Source organism: Ciona robusta, chromosome 12 (genome assembly GCF_009617815.1).
Source record: "Ciona robusta chromosome 12, ASM961781v2".
Taxonomy (NCBI): Eukaryota; Metazoa; Chordata; class Ascidiacea; order Phlebobranchia; family Cionidae; genus Ciona; species Ciona robusta.
Window position 1 is genome coordinate 2,719,774 of NC_143246.1, and position 28,000 is coordinate 2,747,773.

Genomic DNA, 28,000 nt, shown 5'->3' on the forward strand with positions numbered 1-28,000 from the left:
AAGTAGAACGCGCAACTGCCCAAAACCGTGATACATTCTTTTTTCCATTTACGTGACCGCCAGCTCATCCCGTCCCCATTTCGCTTGGCCTCTATTATAAAAGATAGGCGCACAGTGATTTTAGGATGTTTTAGCTGTTTATTTTAAAAACTACACTAACTATTCCACTTTATTAGGCCAGTTTAATTTTTGGTAGGTTAACGCTTACACTTTAGCGCTTGTTAAGGAAAATTAATTATTTTATAAATTTAACTAAAAAACTTTCAAACAAACGGTTTATTAGAAATATGTATATGTTTGGAAATATTTATTATTTCCTATAAACTTAAATTAAGTCAAAAAAAACGAAGAAAAACTACACAAAACGCCCTGGTCCATTGACTACTATAGTAAACGGGAACGAGTTGTGAAAAAAAAGAGAGTGTATCATGCTCTCTCTTTTACTGACATTAGAGATGCGCGTTTCATTCTTTTTTTTTATTTCTGTGGTCATCATCCGCCGTCAGTAAATTAGTGTTACCCGTTATAAAGCTCGGGATCGGGTTAATTAGTTAATACCGTGCTCATGCATTAGATCTGTGATATTTAAAAACCTTATTTAAATAGAATACAAATTAAAACAGTTAGAAATGTAAAATATAAAAGTAAATAGATATATTGCAACACAAACACACGTTGCGAGTAATAGAACGTTCTATCACGTCGCCTAAACCAAATGTGACTGAAGAGAGGAGTCGATGACCAACGGTGAACGAAAACGTAAGAATACACGAAAAGCGCACACGTGGGTTCACCGAGTCGAGACGGTATAAATCACGGAACAATAGCGGGGACGGATTGTGAACGAATAAACAACGCAGTTAAATTGAATTTAAATGAAACACCACACAAATAACTGCCTATCGACTTAGTCGTTGTAGCTTGCTTTGCCGCTGCAGCATAAGAGCGTTCGCCCTCACTACTGTCAACTTTTGAATGAGGACCTCGTATACACCACAGCTTTGCTCTCTCTACGTGTTTTGAATATGATGTCTATGGCCACATCAGAAAAAAAAGTTAAATTCTTTATCGATGTTTTCTGAACGCTGATTGGTTTAAAAATTCCGCAACGTTTGTTTATAAACTTTATTTTTAACATTTACTTATGTTTTTGAAGACAGTAAATCAGATTATTAATTGAAGCAGCAAAAAAATACGATACAGTAAAAATTGCTCGAGTATAACATAAGTGTCGTTTGGTGTTTACAGTAAAGTGAGCCTATAGGTATTTTAACGGAACGTTTTTAAACACTTTAGGTTTTGGCGGCAATTTGCGTCGCATGGGGTATACAAAGACAGACTACAGTATATTTTATACGTTAATTTAATAAGTAGTAGGTAGATTTTGAATTTCGAAATGGGAACAAATGGAAAGCAGGTAGGCTACTTATACCCTTTTTGCTTGGTAAAAAGTTAATGCGAATAACGATCCGCATTAACTCGTCATATGCTGATAACTCGCTAACCGCGTTATTTTGCCTGGTCATTGGTTTATGCGCGTATTAACATTGAATAAGCTTATTTTAGCACAATATTATTACATCTAGTTTATAAAATAAGTTTTAATACTTTATGGTGCTATTACCAACGAAAACCTATAAAATTAATAACCGAAAAAGATTAGGCTCTTATAAGGAAAACTGTACTTTCACCATACTTTTCTTTACTCGCATAATGCGAGTAACAACCAACCTCCTACAGCAGATGACACGCTTATGACGTTATGCGTGTTAACTTTGTTTTGGCGAGTAAATATGCGAGTACTTACGCGCATAAAGTGACCATGCAAAAAGGGTAATAATAACGTTTTGCGTAACATAAATTTTGTGTTAATTAAGTCATATATGTGGGTTTGGGGTTATTGGTTATAGGAGTTAGTAGTTAGTGGTTAGCAATTATGCTGACTGGGGGATTTTTCACTAGCACCAAAAATCGTCCTTGGAGATACAGTTTAGCTAATAATACACTGAATTGTGTCGTTTGGGTTTAGAGTGATTAAATGGGAGTGTTTAGAACTGAAAGATAGTAAGTTCTTGTAAGCCTTTTTGTTAAATCTAATATGGCATCTTAAAAAAGTGCTGACAATACAATCTGCTTTGTTTTAGCTTGAAAATCTACTTCGTGGATCCGATTCAAACAAGATTGAAGAATTCTTGCAGTCAAATCTAAATACGCCCCAAGCGTGTGGAACAGTGTTTGAATCTTGCCTTCGTAGAGTAGCACAGCAGGTTTGATAATGTTAAGCTTATAAATCCTGAATCCATTCAGATTATTTATGTGTATGAAGTATGATATTCCTTAATAAGAACTTTAAGATAGCAAATGTGGCAGTCAGATTGGAAAATTATTGTTTTAGTAGTGCATGAGTTTTACAGCGTGCATCACTGCTACAAAAGGTATATTTTAAGTAAAATGTAACTTTTTTGACTGCAAACCTAGTCTGCTGAGTATGGCAGGTGCACGAGTGATTCTGTTTACAAACTTTTGATGATACACAACATTATTTGTCCCACACACACACCAATTTATTTAACAAAGAAGAAAATATGTATTAAATTAAGTAAGATTTCCCAAAGTTAGTATAGACCAAGTTAGGAAACGGATTGTAAAACAACAAGTCTTGTTATCCATTGTCTCGCGTCTATGACGTCATAGTCGCCACCATTACGGAGCCCACGGCATAGCATTTTATCATTGCTGGATGCTGTTTTTCGTTTAAATATTGCGATTTTTTTAAAACCAAGCACTTCTGCGCGTAAAAATGGCTTTCTACTAATGTTATATCTTATCACAATAATAAACCTCACAAAAATAATCAACTTTTATTGAACACTCAATCGATTAAAGAGTAAAAATACAGAAAATATCAGGTTTACTAACCAAAAACATAAAAGAACATGTTTAAAATATAAAAATACAAACAAAAATAACATTACCATAAATACAAACGCATAACATTACCATAAACTGGTGTATCTAGCTGCAGTTTTGCATGTAAATTGCCGTGATTTTACTTTTTGGCTCACAAACTTAACACGTATACCCGGCAACGAAACTTAAGGTATCTGTGTAAAATTTGCCTAATATCGAAGTGACATTGAGGAAAACAATACTAAGTTACTATTTTTGGTCCTCTGCTCGAATTAGTAAGCTACCTTTTCTGCGTTACGGGTCTTTGTGAAATCGGAAAACGCGAACACCTTATCTGCTAGTACTTAAGCAGTTTGGAGCTGCATGTCCACTCATGTTGGATTATAAATGTAGTAAAGAATGGCTCTGTAGATTCGTAGGTATGATCATATACTATTATGTAAACTAAGCTGATTGCTGCTAGTCTTAATCGCCAACGTTAAGTACCCTGTTAAACCACACTGTACGGCGAAAACCAGTTAAAATATTAATTTACTTCACATTAATTCCTAGATTTAATATTATATAACAAGATTTATATTAGAAATTATATTTTAAATGTTAAAACAACCGCTATACGTGATTTCTAGCTTTGTATCGCTTACAAGAACTAAATGAACACATGCCGACCATGCATTTGTATAGGCGATTCACGCTCTGTGGGCTCCGTAATGGCGGACACGAGCGCCGTTTCCTAACTTGGTCTATACTAACTTTGAGATTTCCTAACGTGGATTAAAAATATAAATGCTTTGCACACATATTTTTGATGATGTCACTCGCGCATGCAAAAACTAATCATTTAGCATGCGCGAGATTTCTTAAGAAACTGCCATACTCTGCAGACTGAGCTATAGAAAAACTAGTTATCTTTTGGTATAAATTACGATAACTAGAAATTACTATTTTTAACCATTTTTTACCATCAGGGCATACAGAAAAACCGCACTGAAACAGTGTTGTGTGTTTTAAAAATTGTAAAGTATTTATGTGAGCAAAACAATCAAAGAGGAATTCATGTGCTAATAGCAGCTGGAATACTTGAAACTTTAGGTAAGACTGTACTAGGCATACATAACTACTTTAAAAAAATTATGGCCTATCCAATATTTAATGCATGCCTCTAAAAATAGTATATATATATATCTATTTTTTTTAAGTATTTATGTATAAGTATATAATTTCTTTTTAATATTTACCAAGAAGTTGCCAAATTTATGATAATATTTTCATTGTTTGGCATAGAAAAATTCGGGGGCGGCATTATAAACATTTGTTCACTCATTAAGGTAAACAGCTCGATAAAACGATTTTTTTTGGAGGACTAAACTCAATTTAAAAAATGGTAATGCGAAGAAGAAAACACCATATACAATGCCGGGTTTAAGTGAAGGAATTCGTAAAAACATATTCCAATAATTTAAAACTTTTTTTATTTTTTAGGCAAAATTTTCCTGTATGTCACAGAAAAAGCTGCTGGACGTCAGTTAAACGTTTCCGACCTTCTTACTTTGTTACTTGATTGCATAACTGTAAGTGTTTGCTCTGTCATTAACTATACAATTACAAACTAATAATGTCACATGCAAAACTGTAAAGTATTATTTTTTTGATATTAATTAAATCAAACTAATGGTTTTTATTAGGGATGTGCCGAGACGAGCCCGAACTCAAAAGCTCGTGCCCGAGCGTCTCCTCTTTTGACGCTCGGCACTCGGCTGAAATCTGGGCCAAGCATTGCACGCGAGAGCGAAAAATATTGAAAATGACAAAAAGTGAAGCTACTAAAAGATAACGAGACTAGTCAGCGTAGCTTTCTCTTTAATTATTTTTCGTTCGTTGTGAATTTGCTCTCTCGCAAGTAACGAATCGCAACGTTAGTGAAATTGCCCGTATGGAATTACAGCCGGTGTCAAATTACAGGAGCGCTCAATGTTCCTGTATCTGATTTTAAATAAAAAGCTAATAACTCTTAAACTTTTTTATAATGAAATAAATAAACTGCTGCAACCATGGGGGCTGTTTTGTTGTCATTACAGACCCCATTTCCGCCAACACGCACCCAGACAAAAAGTGCTAAAACACGCGTTGCATTTAATATTACTTTTTTTCGCTAGGAATCGGAACATGTTTCATTTAATTGTTACGTCACTTGTCCTATGACAACATAACTATAAATTATGATGCTTCATAATATAACAATCGGGAGGAATGTGCCCACTTCTAACCAACCACGAGATCAAAACATCGTGTATGAGCGTCACATTTTTACGCTCTGCGCCGGCGTAAGAAATAAAGGAAGACGCATGCGGTAGCATACATTCCACACCTAACAAACGAAGCAATCGTTGTGAATTTATTCTCGTGAAAAATGACGTAATGAAACTCCGGTTCTCGTGCGGTGCCAACAAACGATGTTATTTTTGGCTTCTGTCCAAGCTCGACCGGGACATACTTAGTAATGTATCATATTACAATTTGCGTTGGTTCCAATTTACTGATAGCGTCGCTCTTCGCTCTTATATTTCCACCAATTAAAACTCACATAATCGCGATTTACTTGCATTTAAACTAATCATCAGAAACAAAAATTATACACAAACTACAGATCGTATGGAAGCGAATAAAACACGATTGTTTACCAACAATCTCGTTTGTGTTTCATTTATTAAAAAGACGTTTCTCATTTAGTATAAACAATGTAATATTAGTCCTAATTTACCGCATAAAGTAGAATAGAAAGATTAGTGTGCAAGACCAATATCTAAAGCGTTTATATCGCCTCAGAGATAACGTTGACTGGACGTAATTATCTGTATGACAGTCCGCTTTTTGAACGCGCTGGTTACACCACTGGCACTGGCTGCAACAGTTATAAGTACTTTTTAAATAAATATTTTTTATTGGAAATTATGAAACGAGACGTCTCTTCAACCGCAAACTACGTGCTCTGTAGTATTTTGATTAGCGACGCTTTTCGATTGAATAGGAACGCATTCTCGTAGGCCTTTCTCCTTAATGACGTCATAGGTGCTCGGGCTCGGGCTCGTGCCGAGCTTTTCGTTGAAGCTCGGCGCTCTGCGAACACGAGCTTTTACAACTTCAGCACATCCCTAGTTTTATTCCTTCAAATTTAGAGTAAAAATTTGCCTGAAACATAATAACCGCTTAGAATAAAAGTTGCAATAAAAAAATTAGCTAAATAAGTGTAGTTTTACCTACAAAAGTAAGCACGTGGAGTTGTCCTTTCTTACCCCAAGTACCACACTGTTTTTTATTACTCTACTTTACTTGGTATGACTATACTTTTTTTTAAAATACAGAGCGTAATTGAATTGCAAAGCACTAAATATACATGGCTTCAATCAAACTGTGACTTGTTCCTTTCGTTTCTTTGTAAAAGTTACACAAATGTTGAACTCAAAAGAAAAGTAAGTACCATTCAAACTTTAATTGCTTTAACTGTATGAACCTACCTACACCCAGACCCATTGCTCATTCACTGTTTAAGCCTTATTTTTTTAATATTTTTGTTGTTTTAACCTGAAGTTTTCTTCTAATAAATAACTATATATAATATATATATATATACCTTAAATTACAAAGCAGTGATGCAATAAAGTTAGTTTTACCCAATTCTCATAAAAACCGCTTAATTTAGGAACATCTGTCATATCCCCATTAGGGATACCATTTTTCCTACACAGCGTGTCTACTTATAGATTAACATGGGTATAACTTCATGAGTACCATTGTCCTTAGGTTGTTGAAGCTTTTATTGGAATCTTGGTTTCGTTGGATTCTACCTCCATGGACCGAATCCGCAGTTCGATTTCATGCACACCATTGATTGATGACCTTGTGTAAGCTTGAATATGATATTTTATGTTAAACTTACTAACTTTATTCTTATGAATGCCGCTGTGGCATAGTAGTTAAAGCACCCGCTTTTAATGTAAAGGTTATGGGTTAAAAAGGCTTGCGCTACCATTGTGGGTATATGTCTCTTAACAGCAGTTAACCTGACCCAGTGGCCACTAACGGGTTGTCAAATTGTCAGCAATGCTTATAGGCCCACCCACAAAGTTACATAAATGGTAATTTGTAAGCTTGCACGAAATGTATAAAACAAAATATCCATGTTATAACTACTATCATTTTCGGGCCACCAGAGGATAAAGCTAGTTGCATGCACATTTAAACTGAATTTGGTTGAAGTCAAAAACTGTTTTCCACATTTTTATATTATTACCTGGACCTGTCAAAGTACAGCATATGTAAATTGCATTATTTTTACCATTTGAATGAATGTAATGAATGATTGTATGAATGAATGTAACTTACTTTATCCTCGCGTGGCCGGAAAACGACAGTCGTTATCACACGGGTTTAACACCTCGTGCCAGGTTACAAGTTACCATGTATGTTACTTTGTGGGTGATTATTTTTTGGGGATTTTTTCATGTATGGCTGATAATTTAGACAACCCATTAGTGACCACTGGGTTGGAGCAATTGCCGTTAAGTGTCTTGTGCAAGGACACATACGCCCACAACGGTAGCAGCGTCGAGCCTTGAACCCGTTACCTCTGGGTTACAGGCAGGCGCGCCAACCACTATACCACGGCGCCGGACGATTTTGTTAAGGGCTACTTAATTTTATTTAAAGAGAGGTCTGTTGGTTGCTTTACTACCAATGTACCTATGTACGTCCTTTATGTTTTATCTATTTTTCCAGTGAAAACATTCTTTTGAATCTCAACTACTTTGGAGATTATGATGTTCAAGTGGGAATAGTTGAGTTACTGTTTCGGTTGTATCCAACTGTAAAACGAAAAGAAAAAGCTCAATCCTGGAATCATAACGATGAAACTGCACGTCTCTTTTGCTGCATAAGTTACAACAATTTTGAGTCGGTAAATTAATGTATAAAACATAGTCATATATTATATACTCTATTTTGATTGGGGTCATAGGCGACAATTTAGGGGTGCATGGGTTGCATCTGCATCCACAAATTACAAACCTCTGAAACCGAATAACAGTATTGAATCATTATAACCGCTAATTTGGAGAATATCTGTCATATTCCCACTGGAAATGTCATTTTTCCTCAAGCTTGCTTACAAGTTGATATGTGTATAACTTTATGAGTGTTATTTTAATTTTTTTCTTTATTGATGAATAGGACAACCTACATGACCACTTGGTTAAAGTAATAAACCTTGGGTGTTTTGTCCAGAGATACACTTGTCTACAATGGTGGCATTTGTACTTTGGTTTCAATCTGAGTGCATTAACCACTCAGCTAATAGTAAGAAAACATAGTATTGTAGATGGCCAGCTGGTATCGTTACTTTACACAACACAATAAATGAATGTAACTTACTTTATCTTTGTGTGGCTGAAAAAATGACTGTCATTATAACACAAGTGTTCTGTTTCAAACACCTCATGCCAGCTTACCAGTTACCTTGTACAATTTACATGCATTAAGTAAAAACCATAATACTTAATATCTGTGCTCGAAGCACAGTCAACCATTATAAGTATTATATCTGAGGAACTGTTACATTTTGCTTCATAAAAATGCAATTCTTCATTTCAAGACATGTTTTTAGTAGATAGAAGTGTTATTTTTAAAACAAATTGTTTTATGTCAAGTCTTATAAACTACTACTGGTACCTTGCAAATTAGTCTTTCTATTAATTACTTTCTTTTTGCAGAGTGCCAGGGCATATATTAACAAAGTGAATCAAACATCTCAAGAAAAATGGTAAGTTTAGATGTTTGTTATTATCATACACAAAATTGTTGGTAATACATAAAATGTTTGTAAGTTAGCATGCCTACTTCTAGTTGATTAGCATTCCTACTTCTAACCTAGAGTTAATGGGTTCAACTTCAAGGTTGGTCGCTGCTACTATTGTGGGCGTATAGCTCCCCGGGCAAGATACTTAAAGGCAATTGCTTCAACCCAGTGGTCAATAATGGGGTGTCCAAATTATCAGCCATACATAAAAAATGAAAACTCCCTAAAAATATTTAACCACAAAGTAACATACTTGGTAACTGGTGGTATGAAGGTATTATTGTTTTATATAATAAAAATATTGGTATAATTGCCACATAAGCAGATTTATTCATTTCAAAGGGTTGCATCATATCATTGTATGTCCCTTGTTATTGGGGATTTAGTTCTTGGAGAAAAAGATGAATGTTGGATGGATTTATGTTTCCGAAGCAGGAATTTGGGAATTGCGTTTGGTCCGCGTTTTGAATATGTGAGTTTTCCTCTTGTGTTTTGTAATATTTAAATGGTCTGATGTTGAGCCATAGTGCTTTGCACGCCTGCCTTTTACCCATGGGTTCAAGGCTTGTCGTTTGCTGCCATTGTGCAATGGCAATTGCTCCAAGCTAGTGGTCACTCATGGATTGTATAAATTATTAGCCATACAAAACAAATAAAATAATTACGTACAAAGTAACATACTTGGTAACCCGTAAGTTGGCTTAAGGTGTATGAAACAGAACAATTGTGTTGCTAGCAACTTTTGTTTTCTAGCTATGCGAGAATAAAGTAAGTTACATTCATTCATTAAATAAATGATTGTTAAAATGTAACACTGAGTAAGTTTGTGTGTGTATATTATATATTGCAAATAACTGTTTATATCATTCTTATTTTCTTTTTTTTATTGATATTTTTCAATAACAGTGTTTTCTAAAATATTCTTTTAATAGGGTTGGTATGCAGTGATGTCTGATAATGTGGAAGATTTTAAAATTGAAGGTAAGTCATTGGTTATGTTTACAAATATAGTTAAAAATGTAAAGTATTTGTCTTTGGCTGAGCAACGACAGTCTTTATGACATAAATAGGTGTATTGTTTTACACCTCATGCTGCTTATACGTTACCACCTATGTAATTCTGTAGGTTGTTATAACTTTGGATTCTTTTACTTTTTTATCTAACGCTGAAAAATATTTAACCTTTAAAATATTTGCTTTTTCAATTGGTCATACCAATCTAATAGACACGCTTTAATTTTGGAATGGGATGCTACAAAATGCAGTCTAAATGAATTGGACTTAAATTTTTGCCTGTGACCAGAGATTTAATTAGGGGGTCCGTCTAATGGGTTCAGACCAGCTTCTTTTAAAATTGTCTGTACAGTTTTAAAGCAGAAGATCTTTTCTTTATCATGCAACGACAAATGAGTTGACTCATCCAAAGCACTAACATTGTTTTCTTTTGGTTAAAACATTATACAGATGAAGAGAGCAATATAAAGATGGTTTTGACAACAAAAGTTTCAGTGAGAAGAATGTTTGAAAATGATTCCTTTTCTGACACCTTGCGTGTCATTTCATTTACATTTCGAAAAACCGCCTATTTCACAGCAGCATTTTTAAGAAGCAAAGTTAATCAAATTTTCTCCAAAATTGCTAAGGTATGCTTGTATATAAATACCTTTTGTAGTATTGCCGGGTGGGAGAAGGACCATATAAGATGAGAAAATACAATAAAAAGATGTTTACATTCAATGTGTTTTTTAGGTTTCCAAAGGCAGAAGTGTCATCAAAAGTTCTGTAGCTGAAACCGACACTACAGTTGCTATTCGGAGTTCACAACTTACTGTGGTGGGTTCTGAGTTGTATTATAAAAAAAATCAGTAGGGTTGCTAAAGATGGCAAATTAAGCATTTTTGATTTTTTTTATCTTAGTTTTTCCTTTTTTTATAGATTAATACATTTTTATATATATTTGATCCAACCAGAACCACTTACACATTTGTTTTCAATGATTGTTTACAATTTCCTGTTGTAAATATAAATTTTGTTTTTTCTAAAACTTTACTGTTTTGTTTTACTCAAAAATTACTTTTTGTTTTACCTAAAAAGATACTTTTTGTTTTACGATAAAAATTAACTTCTTGTTTTACCCAAAATTTTTTTTTGTTTTACCCAACAAATTGCTTTTTGTGTTACCTAAAATTTACTTTACTCAAAAGTTTAGGTCCTAAATACTCCTTATTAAACAGGCCAGTTAGAGATAAACCTAAAATACATACTTCTTATTTACTGATAAACATCTAATATCCACAGGAAACAAGTCAACCTTCTCGAGTTGGAAAATTCAGTAAAACGGTTCCTTATCTCATCACAAGTAAGCATACTTCCACTATTATATTAACTTTTGCTCATCTTGAATTTGCATTACTAAGCACATCTAAATAAATGAATAGATTTATTTTGTCTGTTCGGGTATGATTACAAAAAACAAGAGAGTTTATAAAAGCGAAAAACTAGTATAATAAAAGAAATTTCTACATATGTTTTTTCTGGTGTTGGTAAATCAAAAAAAACTTTTTTTAAAAAATTGGTTTAAAGATAGTTTATTTCTCTACTGAGTGTAACAACACTAAGTTAATTATTAGAGTTTAAACAATTTCACAAAATTTATCCAAGTTTAAATAGAAAATGTCACGTTATTACAGTTCATCTTTTAGTAAAAATGCTTTAGACTGTACGTTTTGAGATTTAATCCTGTTTTTGCATTTTTTGTAAACTATTAGGTTAGTTTTTGTAAAATATTTATTTTAAAAATTTGTGAAAATATTTTTTTCATTTGTAATATATTTAGTTAATTTTTTTTTACATATATTAAAAAAATATTATTATTTATTTACAATTTACAGGAACAACTGCTCTAGATGTTTCTACTCATGGAGCACTTAAACATAAAACACCAATATCAAGTGAAAATCAGCATTCACAGATTGTTGTAGTAAGTTAAACTGAATTAACTTTATGACCACAGCTTTTCCTAGGCCTTGGAGACCATAAAAGAGGTGGTGGCTTTTAACTTGGCAATTAGGGTTCGCTAAGAGTAAATCAGAGCAGTTGTACTAATATATGCTAATGAAAGGGTTATGAGGAGATTTTTAGAAAAAAATAGTAATATCTGAATCTGACTAAAAAATCAATATTAAATAAAAGTTAGAAAAACACTGTTTTTAAAGTAACTAACCTACTACTTTTTTGACGTTCACAAATCTTGTGAGTACGAGTTCGCAGATATAATTAGCAAATGGAGTCTGGCGTACCAGGGTGTTGGGGTAATGGGCCAAATCTGACCAAATCCCAGGTTCTCAAGGACCTCACCCATACAGAATAAAAAAACAACCTGCTACAAAAGCATGCCAGTTGTACTAATATTTACCAATTAAAGTGTTATGAAAGGGTGTTTCAGAAAAAATAGTAATATTTGACTAAAAAAATTAAAAAAACACTGTTCTTGAGTAAACTAACCCACTACTTTTTTAACCTTTGCGAATCACATGAGCCCGAGTTCGGTAAAATTTGATTAAATCCCGGATCCTCAAAGACCTCACTTACAGAATAAAAAACCTACTACAAAACCATGTCAACCTTAAATTTTACATTCACAGCCAGCAAGTCAACCATCGATGGTTCGTTCATCAAGTTTAACCAAACCTTATCCCATCAGTAAGTTACTTATCTATCACTGTTATAGTAGGGTGGGACAAGTTCCCTTTTTTCCTGTTTCATTTTTTAACAAACAGAATATTTACAGAATTATATAAAATAAAATAATAATTGCCCACACGGTAACTTGAGGTTTATAAAACAGAACACCCATGTTATAACGACTTGTTTTCCAGCTGTTTGATGAAAAAGCAAGTTACATTTATTCATTCATATAACCGCATCCTCATATTTCTTTGAAAGCATTGTTAATTATTCAAACAGGATTTTTTCATTAGAAAATATTGCTTTTATGTGCTAACGGTATGCATCTTATTTCTTAGTACTCTAAAAAACTCGGGACTCTAAACAAGAGTTTAAAAGACATGAAAAATATGAACTTGTGTTACTACTGATATACCTTCCTACTCCATGGTACCACAAGTTTTCAGTAAAGTCTTACGGCTAGGGCTGCGAAAAGGTTTACAGTTAATGGGTTAACCAAACCTATTTGGTTAACATATATTTCAGTATAAAAAAAGTAGCATTTCAACCAATATTAAGTGTTTTCTACTTACAGTGAGCAGCACGCTACGCCAAGACAAAAGTTTGTTGGCAATAGAATCTGGTAACCAATTTACTGATGTGTCCAACCAGAAACTAACATTACAGGAGAAAAAAATCCGACAACAGCCACCAATAGAAGTTGTTGGAAGTCAGGTAGAATCTAGGTTTAATATTTTGTATGTGTAAGTGAAAATAACAGACTTCCTCGCGTGGCTGGAAAACAACAGTTGTTATAGCATGAGTATACACCTTGTGCCAGCTTACGAGTTACCAAGTATGTTACTGTGTTGGTCATTATTCTTTTTTGGATTTTTGTTTAATTTTTTCATGTTCGGCTAATAATATTGATAACCCATTAGTGACCACTGGGTTGGTGCCGGAAAAAGTAATTAGCGATATTTGTTAACTTCGTGCTCAGCGAATCTCTTCTGTTTAGTTCCGTGTTCTTAGTTCTTCTGTTAGGACATATTAAACAAAAAAAAACTACCCACAAAGCAACATACTTAGTAACTTGTAAGCAGGCACGAGGTGTATGAACACCTGTGTTACACCAACTGTCTTTTCCGCCGCTATGCAAGGATAAAGTAAGTTACATTCATTCATTCTTTCTCCACAATATTACTCTTACTTCTGTTATTAGATATTCATAAACCCAATGTTTGTGTTTCAGCATACTTATGTTCTATCTGAATAGAGCCAAGATAAAATAGGCTTACATGATTTTACATATTCTGTATTTTAATAGGTACTTGGTAGCCAACTGGAAAAAGAATTGTCCTCAAGCGACTCTGTTTGTATTGTGAACAGAAAAAAAAGTTTTGGCAGCAAATCAAGCTTAGTAGAAGTTATTCCCGAGACTCAGAACGAATCTTATCATGATAAACACAACCAATCAACATCACATGTGGAGTTAGGTCTTGCCTTCATGCATGATCAGAATCAGCTAAACATATCGGCAGCAGACAAAAGGTAAAATCAAATCACCGCTATGGCAAAGTTGTTAACTTACAACACTTCCTTCTGTAGGCTAGAGCCGCGTTTTTTAAACTGGGGGTAAATTCCTCATCTTTAAAGAGGAAATGAGCTACCAACCAAACTCAACATCAGTTGACTGGACAGGGAAATTGAGCAAATTTTAGTCATTCACTAGACATTGATCAGCTCATTGCTGGCGCGTTTGTCACATTAAATATAACTGATGTAATTAGTTGTTTCGCGTTTTAATGAATGAACAGCATATTACATATTGGGGGTAAAAGGCATAGGAACTCTTAAGCTGGCACAGGTGTATGAAACAGAACATTCGTGTTTAACGACTGTCATTTTCCAGGCATTCTGACAAGCTAGTTACATTCATTCATTTTTCATTTATTTTAACAGAATTGTAAAAAGAACATCAGAAGAAGAAAAAGCAATTGTGGAAAATGTAGGAGCTGTAGAAATTGTTGCGGAATATGAAAAAGAGAAGAATGCGACTAGACAGAGTTCTGCTGAGAAATCTCGTGTGTTTTTGTTTATTTCCCTAAATATTATTATATAAAATGAAACCTGAGTCCATCTTTAAATAAATATCTGTTTTTCATTATACATGGCAACGCATTGGGACTAATTTATTTTTATTATCCTAGCTACAAGGATTTTGAAAGACTTTATTCATGTTCAATGGTGCGTTAGTCATTTGATTAAAATTCTGCAAGGCTCTTTGGTGCTATGGCTACCATTGTGGACGTATGTGTCCTTGGCTAAGACACTGAATGGCAAATGCTCCAACCCAGTGGTCACTAATGGGTTGCCCAAATTATCAGCCACACATAAAAAATTGTAAAAAAGAACCAAAAAATAATCACCTACATAGTAACATACATGGTACTCGTAAGCTGGCATAAGGACTAAGGTGTATGAAACAAAACTACACGTGTTTAACTATTGTCTTTATCCGGCCACGCAAGGATAAAGTAAGAAATTATAAAAGTCACTTTTTGGCTCCAATACAACTGCACAACTACATAACAATTTTTTTCTCCTTTATCGTTATCCTGCACTTTTATAAGATATGTTAAATATAATTCAAATAAATATGTACAGTTTTGCGTTATAACTATGATCAAACTAGTCCCATTTGATGTGTGCTAAGCAACTATATAACTATGACTTTACCTTAAGCAGAAGTTTCCAAAGTAATTTCCCATTTTTGCAGGAAAACCTCGGATGACACCTGACGCACATTCCTCAAGCGAAAGAGAGGTAGCAAAAAATAAACCAGTAAGTGTGGGATTCATTTTGAAAAACATCACTTTAACTTCTGTCGGACCCAAACTGTATTTTCTGGGGGTTGGAGGCGGGTACACTTCTTTAATCTTTTAAGTAGTCGGACTACTCATCGTTACAATTTATGTCATCCTATGGTGTAACCATGGAGTATATTGGAATATATAGTCTTTTTTGTTTTTCTCCTAGCCGTTATTTTTTTCGTTTAGCCGTACGTAACGGAAAATGTATAAACTTTCTGTGAGGGGGGGTTTAAATACAAAAAATCTCCCTCTAGATCCGCCACTGATATAATACATATTTATAAAGTATATATATATATATATTCATAATAAATAATTGATTATACTTTTAGGCAGAAGGCAAGCGTAAGCGAAAAAAGAAAGTAGCAAAAGTTATTGATTCACATCCAAAAATTCATACACGATCACATACAGCGGGCAAAGAAACTCCCCTATCTAAGAAGAATACTACATCGGATATAGTCAATTCTATGGGAAAAGAATTAGAAGTTAGTCTAGTTTTACGGAGTTTATTTTACATCAAATTTACAGTAGTATGCTCACAGTTTAAAGCACCTACTAATGAATCAATGAATGTAGCTTACTTTGTTCTTTAGTGATTGGAAAATGACGGTTGTTAAACATGGGTGTTCTGTTTCTTACACCTCGTGCCAGCTTACTAACCATGTAATCATGTATGTTAATTTGTATGCGCTTTTTTGCGAAAAAAATTTTCTTTATTTTGTATGGCTGATAAATTGGACAACGCATTAGTGGACACTGGGTTAAAGCAATTGCCGTTAATTGTCTTGCCCAAGGAAACATTTGGCCACAATGGTAACAACGACGAGTCTGAACCCAATACCTCTGTGTTAAAGGCAAGACGTGCTAACCAACTGTGCTACGGTTAAATTTTATGAACCATTTGATACGAGTTTAATGGTTGACGCTGCTAGTATTGTGTTCGTATTTGTACTTAAACATAACATTTAATGGCCACTCCAACTTAGTGGTCCTTTATGGATGAATTTTGTTAGCCATTAAAAAATGAAAACATTTAAAATAGAATCACCTATTTGAAATATAAAAGTCCGGAGCCGTGGCATAGTGGGGTTGTGCGCTTGCCGGTAACCCAGAGGTAATGGGTTCAAGGCTCGACGCTGCTACCATTGTGACCAAATGTGTCTTTGGGCAAGACACTAAACGGCAATTGCTTCAACCCAGTGGTTACTAGTGGGTTATCCAAAGTATCAGCCGTACATAAAAAATGAAAAAATCTCAAAAAACATAATCATCTACAAAGTAACATACTTGGTAACTCGTAAGCTGGCTCGAGGTGTTAAACCTGTGTGATAACAACTGTCCTTTTCCGGCCGCTTCAGGATAAAGTAAGTTACATTCATTCATTCATTCATCTACAAAGTTACATATGTGTTAACTCATTAGCAAACATAAGGTGTGTAAACAGAACACTCATGAACACTCATCATTTACATTAATTACTTTAATATAGGAGTTACAAAAACTATCAAAGAAAATCCCTTCTCCAGTTAAACAGGTGATTTGTGTTTTAATGTTCTACAGATCTCAGATATTCTTAATCTTAACCATCTTTCTTGTATTAACTGTCAATCTTTTTCTGTTTTTTAGAACCATTGTTTTGAACTGGTTTTAAAAAAAACCCTGTTTTTTTTAGAACTATTACATGAACTGATTTAGAAAAAAATGTAGTACTATGGGGTAAGATAGGATGTCATTATCAACCAAATCCTTTATTTCTTTATTGTATTTTAAAGGATTAACAATATCTTTGTGAAAATACTGTCATACAAGACGAGAAAAGAAAATGAAAACACATACAATCTTACCCCACCCTGCTATACTAAGATTGGCTAATAACTTTTTTGGAAAACTTTTTACCTCCATATTATATTGATATCTTTTTTGTTCAGCACTAGTTAGTGGTTACACTGCTTGAAATGTAAACAAACTATATAACTGATTCTTACTAAATAATGTTTATTATTATTATTTTTAGTGTTGACTTATGTGTTGTCCGAATTGTCAGGAAAAACTGACAAATTTACATAAACGAAAAATCGTCAGCGAGCATTAAGTGTATAAAAAAGACCACTCTTGTAACAACGACTGTTGTTGCTCAGCCACAGAAAAATACTTAAGTTACTTTCATCCATTTATTTTATTTCCAGGATAAAACACCAAACAACCAGATCTATAAGAGAAATGTGAGCTTTGAGAGCAAAAGTGTCAATAAAAGAGACACACCAGGTCCATTACTCTGTAATATCGTATGATTGATAAATCGTTTTATAGTGACGGCAATTTGAAATTATTTAGCATATTTGTATCAAATTTTATGGGTTATTTTCTTGGTGCAAATTAGCTTCATTTTTAAACTACATTTGACATGATTAACAGTGTTTTTAAGCGAAACCCATTTCTCAGGAAACCTGAAAAATTTTGGAAACGTAAATATGTGGCGGCCGACTGTACTTTAAGCACAGATATTTAACATTATAGTTATCTAATTTTCACCTAAAGCTGGCAAGCTGTTATTGTTACACACCACATATTCTTAATGCATTCATTTAAATTTGGATAACTATAATATTACAAATATATTTGTACTCAGAGCAGAGTCAACTGCTACAAGTTTGATAGATTTGTTAAACTAATTAAGAAAGAAAAACTTAAAAAAAAGTTTTCATCAAACATTAAAACTTATAGGAAAGAAAAACTTTTAAAAGAAGTTTTTATCAAACATTAAAACTTATCTTGTTTGAAGCCATAAAGTGTGAAAATTTATCGGAAAGAATAAAACAGCATGATCTTTTTTGTCTAGGTTCCTGTAGCCTGTTTTGAATAAAATTTTTTCCTCTTGTTAACTTTCATTAAAGGTAAAATTTTAAAACAAAATTTTACGAATATGTTTTTTCAGTAAATTCAAGCAGAAAACTACAGGAAAAAAGGAGAAGTTTCCCAACCAGAAATATATCATGTAAGTATTTGTGATATTTATTTTGTTTTAAAGGTTTTCACTTTTTTCGTACAATGTGATTAAGAATCTGATCTGAAGTTATGGATACCTTAATATTGTCCAACGCTGTGGCAAAGTAGTTAGTGCCTGCCTCTAACCAAGAGGTATTAGGATCAAGGCTTGTCAGCCACTCAATAAAGTAAGTTACACTCATTAATCAAATCTACATTCGTGGTGGAAAACTGATAAGCCATTTGAAATTAGACAATTGAAAATAAAGAATTTGAAATAGGCCACTTTTGTTATACCTTCTGTCATCTGTCAATTTTATTCTTGCCCTGCTACAGGGTTTTCCTCGTCCTCAACTTCTGACATGAGCTGGATTGATGGGCATAGACACAAGCCAAAAGATACAAAGGACCCCGTATGGCTGTCTGAAAATCCACCCCCAAAACTCAAAACATACGAAAAGGTAAGAAATTTGTTGGAAAGCTTTTTTTAATGTTGTATTATTATAATAATAACTTTTATTTGTCTCTTCGAATACGGTGGCGAAGATTTTTAAACGAAAAAACAGGATATAACGACAAAACAATGTTGTTAAAAAACGCTTACAGTTAAAAACATATTTACATTTAATTGGAAGAAAATAGGTGCAACACCTACCAAACAGAGCAATTTATTTTAATTAATTTTTTTATTTAGTATTTCTATGTTGGTTGTTTCTTTTAGTTGTTGTAATCATAAATATATGTATATGATCATGCCATAGTGGTTAGCACCTATCTTCAGCCCACTGGTAAAAGTTTTAAACTTTAATGCAGTGTTTCCAAAACTTTTTTTTAAAGTGAGTTTAGCAACATCGCTTTTATTTAACAAGTTTTTTAAACTTTAAGTCCTTTAGAAAAAAGAAATCATATTTTTATACAGAAAACATCAAGTACAAAGTTTCAGTTCGGAAAACACGATCGCTCTTTCATGGAGATAGTAGAGGAACATGAGCAAGCAGAAAATAATAAGGTAATGTCTGATGTTGGTATGTAGTTAAGAATCTCTATGCAACCAGTGAACCAGTAACTTTAGGAGGAAAAGCAGGGCAGCCACCCTTTATGTATTTTACATTAAAAATGATATTGTTTCATTGGATTAATAATTAGACTTTTGTTTTATAGATTTAGTCATTTCTGACCTACTAAGATTAGCCAATCAAGGTGTAAAATGGGTTGTAACCTACATGGTAACTTGTAAGCTGGCACGAGGTGTTTGAAACAGTACACCCGTGTTATAACGACTGTCGTTTTCCAGCCACATGAGGATAAAGTAAGTTACATTCAACTTAATGTTTTAATTTTACCACTCTAAAATATTTACAGAGAAAGAAAATGGAGAAGTTGTGTGACACCTCTTTTACTATTCCTGATGTAGAAACACCAGTGAGTTACTTTTACCAACTTTGATCGAAAATTATAAAGTATTAAAATAACTCAAGAGTGTGCCTAGTGCTATATGCTCTTACTCTATCTAGTCTAACATACTTTCTAAAGTATACACTCATCTAGCAAAGCCACTGTCTTTTTTATCTTAAAATCTATACTAAAAACAACATGGCAAGTACAATAAATTTGCTACAAGCCAAATTATTGTCATATCATATATGTAAATTATTGTTTGGTAGTGTTTGCCAGTTTTTTTCTTGCAAAATTTTAGTTAACGCATTAACTTACGCTGGTTTATGATTTAAACTAGTTTTTATTTCTCTAAAAGGTGAATTTATTTCTCTGAAAGGAAATGGCTTGTGACACAAAACTTGGTTTTAAAATGGATAAAATGGATTACTGTTATATTTTATAAATAAATTATATCCAGGTTTTCATGAAACAACAGAACAACCTGACTCCAGTAGCACCCATAGAAAGTCCAAGAGTTGTTTTGCATGAAAAAAAGAAAATATCCTTTTTACTTTAATAAATAGTAATTTATTTAATGTATTGCTAAATGGCTTACACTTGAATGAATGTTACTTGCTTTATCCTCGCATGTTCGGAAAACGACAGTCGTTCTATCACAGATTTTCTGTTTCATATACCTCGTGCCGAATTACCACATGTAACTTTGTAGGTGATTGTTTTATTTTTATTGTTGGCAATTTTGACAACGTATTAGTGACCATTTGGTGTTAGTGATTGTCATTAGAAGTCTTAACCAAGGACACATTTGTCAATAACAATAGATTGTTAGCAGTGTCCAGCCTCAAACCCTTAACCTCTGGGCTAGAGACAGGTGCACTTTACACAAGGGCACAAAGACACATGTGGTCTGGCTCTATGGCTTAGTGGTCACTTGCATTCTAACCAAATGGTACCGTGTTCAATGCTCGGTGCTGCTATCATTGTTGCCGTATGTGTCCTTGGACAAGACACTTACCGGACATTGCTTCAACCCAGTGGTCCTTAATAGGTTGCTCAAATTATCAGTCATACATAGAAAAACAATTTCACTGGCCGTCTAGACGAGGATAAACATCCAGCGGAAGTGCGTCCAACTGTGATGTTATAAGAACAAGTTCACAGATATAGTTTGCAGATTGAGTCTTTCGGGACAAGATTCAGGACTTGGTCGAAACATGAATAAAACACTTCAATTTTGCAAGCACGTCACTTTTGGATGTACAAGGGTGTTGGGGTACTCTGGCTCGAATCCCCGGTCCTTAAGTACCTCACCCATACAGAATAAAATAAAACCGTTAAGGTCGCGAACGAATGTCTGAAAAAGAAAATCTGTGTTATACCGACTTGTTTTCCGGCCAGTGAGAATAAAGCAAGTTACAACATGCAGATAGCAGCTTGGAATAAAATAATAATATGTGTCACATTTTTTAAATTCCAAAAAATGTATCTTTAATCATTCTAACTATTTTTTATGCAGATAAATGCATATCAATTATTTTTTATTAACGTGAAGGATTCTAGCTGTAAAGAACAGCAGTTATCAGTTTTTCATTTATTATTAATAATAATTTCTCATTCATATGAAAAATATTCTTAACTTACTAATATGTTGGTGCAAACATAAGTCCTGGTAACAGTACAATGGAAATAAAACACCCGAAAAAACTTCATTTTTCGAGGTAAGTCGTACATTTTTATGTTACATATAGTATGGGGGGAGATGGGACACCTTTTCATTTGGTAAAACAAAGAATATTCAAAGAACGATAAAACCTTATTCTCACAGCTTCCATATCTTTGTTAATTGTTTAAAACATGATCAGAATTTTTGAATATTATGTGATAAAGGTGTCCTATCTTCCCCAATCCTACTATCAGTATTATGTCTTGCTCAGCTAGTTTTCGATTTAACTAATGATACTGTTTTATTCTCTCGTGATAGGACAATGGTATAACATTTTGTTGGAGAGGTAATTTTAAAGTTTTTGTTTAATGTTTGGCTGACAACTTAGCCACCAACTTTCAACTGTGTTAAAGCAATATTTCTTAATACATATGTGTTGGATACATTTGTAGCAGAAAAAAGTGTTGAATGCAATTCTGCCAGTGTTTTATATAGTAGGGTGTGGAAAGATGGTACACCTTTTTTTCAATTTTCTCGTCCCCCTTAATAGTTAACAAAAAAATTTCATAGAATTATAAAACTGTGAGCTCACGACTCTCATAGACCATTGTTTTTTGTTTAAAACATGATCAGGGTATTTAGATATCATGTACTAAAAGTATCCCGGCCTATATATTTGTTTCCTACCGTTGATTTGGACATAGTTACAGTACTACTGAGAGCATAATTAATAGGTCCTGCGTTATATTTTTTTGACCTACTGCGCATATTCCATAGCACCGGGTCCAACTTAACAGCCAAAACAAATATATCACAACACTGGCTTTTCTGAAAAGAAAATTTGGTTTTAATAAATTCAAGTTTTTTTTATTTTATTTTGAAACTATTGACTCATCCCTGCCATATTTCTTTAACATTCAAATAATTAAATGGCTTTATTACAAAAAGGAGGTTTCATACATAGGTCATTTTCTCTCAAAAATCTTAGCCTATTACTATGTTTTTCTTTTTAGACATCAACAGACGCAAAAAACAGCTGCAAGAACTTTGCCTAAAAAGCATGAGGTTTGTGGTTTTATGTATAGTTACAGTTGTATATAGTAAGGTAGGGAAAGATAGGACACTTTTTATTCCATTATCTCGTCCTATTTGGTAGTAAACAAAGAACATTCCAGGAATTATAAAGCCATATTCTCATGACTTCCATATACCGTTGTTAATTGTTTAAAACACGATCAGGATATTTAGATACTATGTGATAAAGGTGTTCTGTCTTTCCGCACCCTACTATATGTTATGGTTTGTAAGTTAGGAGTTTCTGGTTCAGTTGTTATATTAATAATTCCGGTTCAGTTGTTATATTAATAATATTAAACAGTAGGCATAATATATTTATACATAATTTAGCCTGTGTTTAATACTGTAAGCCAAAATCATAACAGACTGACAGTTTTTTGGGGGGATTTTCTGCATCAAATCAACTGAAAATAAAATCTGTTTTTAAAACAATTCTTTAAATTGCTCTTTTACCAGATCCGGTTTAAAATGCGAGTGATTTAATATAGCGTGTGTTCAAACCTAACCTGATCATGTAAACAAGCTTAACATTCTGTTTAAAAATTGAAACCATTTATTGGCAGGTTGAGAGCAAGGACACATCAGATGATGAGTAAGTTCTTATGTTTGTTTTAATTTATGTTTAAGTGCCAAAACTGTTAAAGAGATGAATGAATGTAACTTACTCTTCCTCGCATGGCCGGAAAACGACAGTGGTTAAACACAGGTGTTCTGTTTCATACACCTTGTGTCAGCTTTCGAGTTACCATGTATGTTACTTTGTGGTTGATTATTTTTTGGGGAATATTTTCATGTGTGGCTGGTAATTTGGACAACCAACTGAGTTGAAGCAATTGCCTTTAACTGCCGGATTAAATGAAAAAATATTTATCAAACATGACATTTACTAATTTACAAAAGATATAGTAAGCTTTGGTGTTGCACAAGTATGCGCTATAAAGCATAACCAACTTTCAGATTTAAATAACTCCGTTAAGTGTTTTGTCTAAGGACACATTCGCCCACAATGGCAGCAACGACAAGCCTTGAACCCATTACCTCTGAGTTAGAGTCAGGCACACTGATCAACTGTGCTATGGCACCAGACATTGAGTATGTGCAATTATAAAATTGATGTTTAAGTGTTAATTGACAACACATTAACTTTATTGGTTTATATATTGAAGAACAAAATATCTTGCCTAATGTTACACCTTATAGACAGGGATTTTCTTGACCTCCCGATTACTAATAAACATCCTTACATGTGATTAACCCTACAATAAACCCGTGGTTCCCAACACGTGGGGTGCGACCCAAAGTTGGGTCGCCTGATAATTTTTTTGGGTCGTTTGGTTTCGTCAGTTTGTCACGGTTGCGTTTAAATTAAATGTAACTTGGCTATTAAACATTCCAACAGGAGGTAGTGAACAACCTAAACATGTTACAGAAGTAGAAGTGATTCATATTTACCATGTTTTCCTCAACCAAGCGCTAAGCAGCATGTTTGTTACGTAATAGTAGGGATTTACACAGGGATTCATTGCACCATAATAGCTATTTTTTGGCTGGCAATTGATAACGACAAAATAGCAATTCACACTTCGATTGTTTTCGTCATAATAGCGATTGTCCCCTTGAATAGTTAACCTGCCAGTGCTTAAAAACAGGTTGGATATTTGCTTTTTACTTGCTATCAAAGTTTGTCACATAAACAAAAAAATTGTTAGAGCAGATCGTTGCAAAAGCTTTATGCTCATTTTTATTCGAACACAAATATTTTGCAGGAAAATTTTAGTTTTTTAGTGTTTTTTTGTTTTTTGTAAGAATGTAAAACTGCCTATTGTCCGGGGCCGTAGCACAGTTGGTTAGCGCATCTGCCTCTAACCTAGAGGTAATCAGTTCACTCGTCGGTGCTACCAAAGTGGGCGTATGTGTCCTTGAGCAAGACACTTAACTGCAATTGCTCCAACCCAGTGGTCACTAATGGGTGTCCAAATTATTAGCCCCTCATGAAAAAAAAATTCCAAAAAGATAATCACACTCAAAGTAACATATATGGTAACTCGAAAGCTGGCACAAAGTGTAGAAAACAGAACACTTGTGTGATAACAACTGTCGTTTTCCGGCCATGCGAGGATAAAGTAAGTTACATTCATTCATTCTTACATAGATGCAAAATATGCTACGGTTATAACCACCGCTAATTTAAACTGAGAATTAAAAAAAACAGTTGTTAGTTGTATTTATAATATAAAGACTAGCTTATATATGAAGCAATACACCAGATTCATGTTTTGTTTGGAGTGCTGAAACAGTAACACTGATATTAATACACAGAATCCTACATTACATTGAAGCAGAGGTTTCAAAAGTGTTCAACAAAAGGCAAAAGCAGCGGCGTCGGTCGGTTAAGAGATTTGGGAGCATTTTCCGCACAAGCGCTTACAAGATGCGTGAACTACAAACAAAATTCAGTGAAAAAAGGTATTTTTTGGGAGATCTAGTCACGCTTGACCCTGTAACACAGTGGTTACTGTAACACGCATCGTTTTCATGGTAAAGTAGTAATCTGGAAAATTCTGACTTGAAAGTCCTTACAACAAACGGCGTACTCGTATTATATGATCAGTTATTTTGTTTAATAAGGCTTAGCTTTATGAGAACTCAAAGCGCAACCAGATTCGGTTGTAGTATGATAGTTATCTAGGTGAAAACCAACAGTTTAAAATAATCGAGACAAAAAACACATGCAAAGAAACTGAGTAACGTGACAAATAGAACTAAAGCGAGAAACATAGGAATGTAGATTACAAGACGGCGCGCTGAACGTAATTAAAGGCGCTGGAATACATTACAAGAGTGACCAACCATGTTTATTACTCTAGCAGAGGCTACTTTATTAAAAATGAAAGGAAAACACGTTAGAACTGTTACTGCTACCTTTAATAACGCACAATATAAAAAGATATCACACAACACACTCGTCACTACTACTGCTGCATAACATTCAATTTGAATGGGAAAAATGGAGTCCATGTCGTAACCTAATTACAAGTTTCAATAATAGGCTTTATTGGACTGCATCTGCAAACGCACACAACGTTAAATACACAAAGCGCGCAATATATTCCAAGTAATTCTAAGGTACTACATTTAAACTCAACACAACAACCTTCGCATACTATTACTATAATACAGTGAACACTGCAGCACGATAAGTCTAACACAAGAAAAGAAGGACACGAGGCGGCAAGGCAACCTCGGGCAACAATGCTTAGAGCGCGTAAGGCGCGATAAGTCTACAGTGAGCAGACACGATAAACAGTTTACAACAGTCTATATTCGCTGATCGCGCGGTATCCAGGTACTGCGTACATGAGTGATGGAATGAATGAATGAATGTAACTTACTTTATCCTCGCGTGGCGGAAAAATGACAGTCGTTATTACACGGGTTTAACACCTCGTGCTAGCTTACGAGTTACAATGTATGTTACTTTGTGGGTGGCGCGCTAACCACTATGCCACGGTGCCGGACACATTACATTATTATCCAGCTATTTTCGCATGCCGTGTTATAATGACTGTCATTTTCCGGCAATGCTATGGTAAGTTAAGTTATATTACGTTCATTTATCACCCCGTCAGACACATATGATAACAAAACTGCAAGATATAGCACTAACAGGCCAAACCAAGAATAGATTTCACGCTCTTGCGTGCTTTAATTTATATAAACAAATTAAAAAGAACAGTGTACAGATTCGTTTAACGCTGTTTTTATTTTGGGTGTATTTGTATATGTCCTTGAACAAGACACTTCACGGAGTTATTTAAGTCTAAAAGTTAGATATGTTTTATGGCGCATACTCATGCAACACTAAAGCTTTCTACTTCTTTTGTAAATTAGTAAAAGTCATTTTTGATAAATATTTTTTTTTAACCCGTCAGAATTAAAGGCATTCATGTTAACAAAAGAAAATTTGAGGAGATGGGAAACAATCAACAAATATTGATGGGTGAGATTAAAAGTTTCGAAGAAGACATGGTGGCCATGCAAATGAAGTGTCGCGGCATCGTGAATAAAGCATCTATGTCGTAAGTTTTAAATGAATTCAACACCTTACTTTATCCTCTCGTGGTTCGAAAACGGTAGTCGTTATATCATGGGTGTTCTGTTTTATGCAGCTTGTGCCAGCTTATGAGTTACCATTTATGTTACTTTGTGGAAATTGTGGGTGATTATTTTTTAGGATTTTTTTAAATTATGTATGACTGATAATTTGGACAACCCATTAATGACTGCTGGGTTGGAGCAATTGCCGTTAAGTGTCTTGCTCAAGGACACATACGCCCACAATGGTAGCAGCGGTAATTTATGATGGTTCGTATTACCCTGGGTACGGGCGCTGAAAACACTAGCCCGCAAGGTTTGTATGCACCACTTATTAAAATTAAGCTACCGCCTGTAATTGTAACTGCCTTTCCACAAAAAGAAAACGCAAACTAAACCTAACAAGTTTTAACTCATTGCAAAAGTCATCGCTTTTGCTAGCTTTTGGACACACAATGTCGACAGTTGGACTACTCAGTGTTTCTATGGCTCTGGCCTTGCATACCGTGTACCATATATATCAACGGCATCTGTCTTTGGTGCTCTTTAGACACAAAAATATTTAGGACAAAGTTTCAGATTTTTTCTTCTCTAGAAATTTGAATTTATATTATTTCTAGATTGGAGAATTTTAAAAATCTTCGACAAAACGCAATAGAGTTGCAAGAAAAAGGAGAGATGCAAGCTCACTATCAGCTGTGCAAACTCTCGGCTGAAGTCGGAGAGAACTTGGCTGAATTTTTAGATAATCACCCATGGTGAAGCTTTATAAATTCTGTTTTTAAATTGATGTTCTGTGATTGTTTTTATTTTATTAATCGAATTTAGTTTCTTTTTGCTTTTGTTTTGTTTTCAGATTTGAAGGCTTAATTTTTATTAAATAATACAACACTTTTTAAATAATATAGCATGTTTTGCTAAACGGACTACAGTAATCAATACTGAACTGTTTATACGCTATTTTGGGCGGTATTGTAAAGCAACAGACGTTTCTTTTTGGCAGACATTTGTCATCATGTCTACTGTAATTGAATGAATGTAAAACTTGCTTGAATCTAAACATATTCGCGTCCCTGGAAAACGGGTGTAATGTTTTATACTGTTCGTTACGAATGTATGTAACTTTGTGGGTAATGTTTTTTTTGTTAGTTGTAAGCCATAACAACTAAGACAACCCAGCAGTGACCACTGGGTTGGAGCTTTTTTTACCTTTAAGTATCTTTGCCCTTAATGGCCCACAATGGTAGCAGCCACGAGATTTGAACACATAACTTCTGGGTTAAAGAGAGACGCTCGGTCATCTGTGTCACGGTGCCGGTGTCGTAATATATTCGTTCCGATTGATATATTTGTACCGGGCGCTATTGCGCATGTGCCGAGACGTTTCTACGCATGCGCAGTGAACTGTTTATAGCTATTTTGGGCGGTATTGTAAAGCAGCAGACGTTTCTTTTTGGCAGACATTTGTCATCATGTCTA

The 28,000-nt window shown here is 34.2% G+C and overlaps 1 protein-coding gene across 1 annotated transcript; it reads left to right on the plus strand.

The window, feature by feature from the left end:
• Window positions 1–1,140: 1,140 nt before the first annotated feature.
• On the plus strand, window positions 1,141–28,000 carry LOC149726471 (uncharacterized). The gene is made up of 33 exons (XM_089889398.1): window positions 1,141–1,417; window positions 2,145–2,267; window positions 3,879–4,002; window positions 4,393–4,481; window positions 6,273–6,380; window positions 6,712–6,812; window positions 7,687–7,864; window positions 8,676–8,725; window positions 9,104–9,233; window positions 9,694–9,742; window positions 10,226–10,404; window positions 10,511–10,594; window positions 11,060–11,120; window positions 11,653–11,741; window positions 12,406–12,463; window positions 13,023–13,162; window positions 13,755–13,978; window positions 14,390–14,511; window positions 15,207–15,271; window positions 15,633–15,788; window positions 16,793–16,837; window positions 17,490–17,568; window positions 18,239–18,298; window positions 18,625–18,749; window positions 19,208–19,297; window positions 19,651–19,710; window positions 20,144–20,224; window positions 21,346–21,404; window positions 22,363–22,414; window positions 22,990–23,018; window positions 24,746–24,892; window positions 26,359–26,505; window positions 27,142–28,000. Exons 1-33 carry the CDS (start codon window positions 1,397–1,399, stop codon window positions 27,281–27,283), a joined length of 3,267 nt encoding a protein of 1,088 aa, XP_089745524.1. The 5' UTR covers window positions 1,141–1,396; the 3' UTR covers window positions 27,284–28,000.

Coding starts and splice junctions, on each gene's coding strand:
- LOC149726471 (XM_089889398.1), top strand. CDS start 1,397: ATGGGAACAAATGGAAAGCAG. Junction 16,838..17,489: donor TCCCTTCTCCAGTTAAACAG/GTGATTTGTGTT, acceptor TTTTATTTCCAG/GATAAAACACCAAACAACCA. Junction 19,298..19,650: donor AGCAAGCAGAAAATAATAAG/GTAATGTCTGAT, acceptor AAATATTTACAG/AGAAAGAAAATGGAGAAGTT.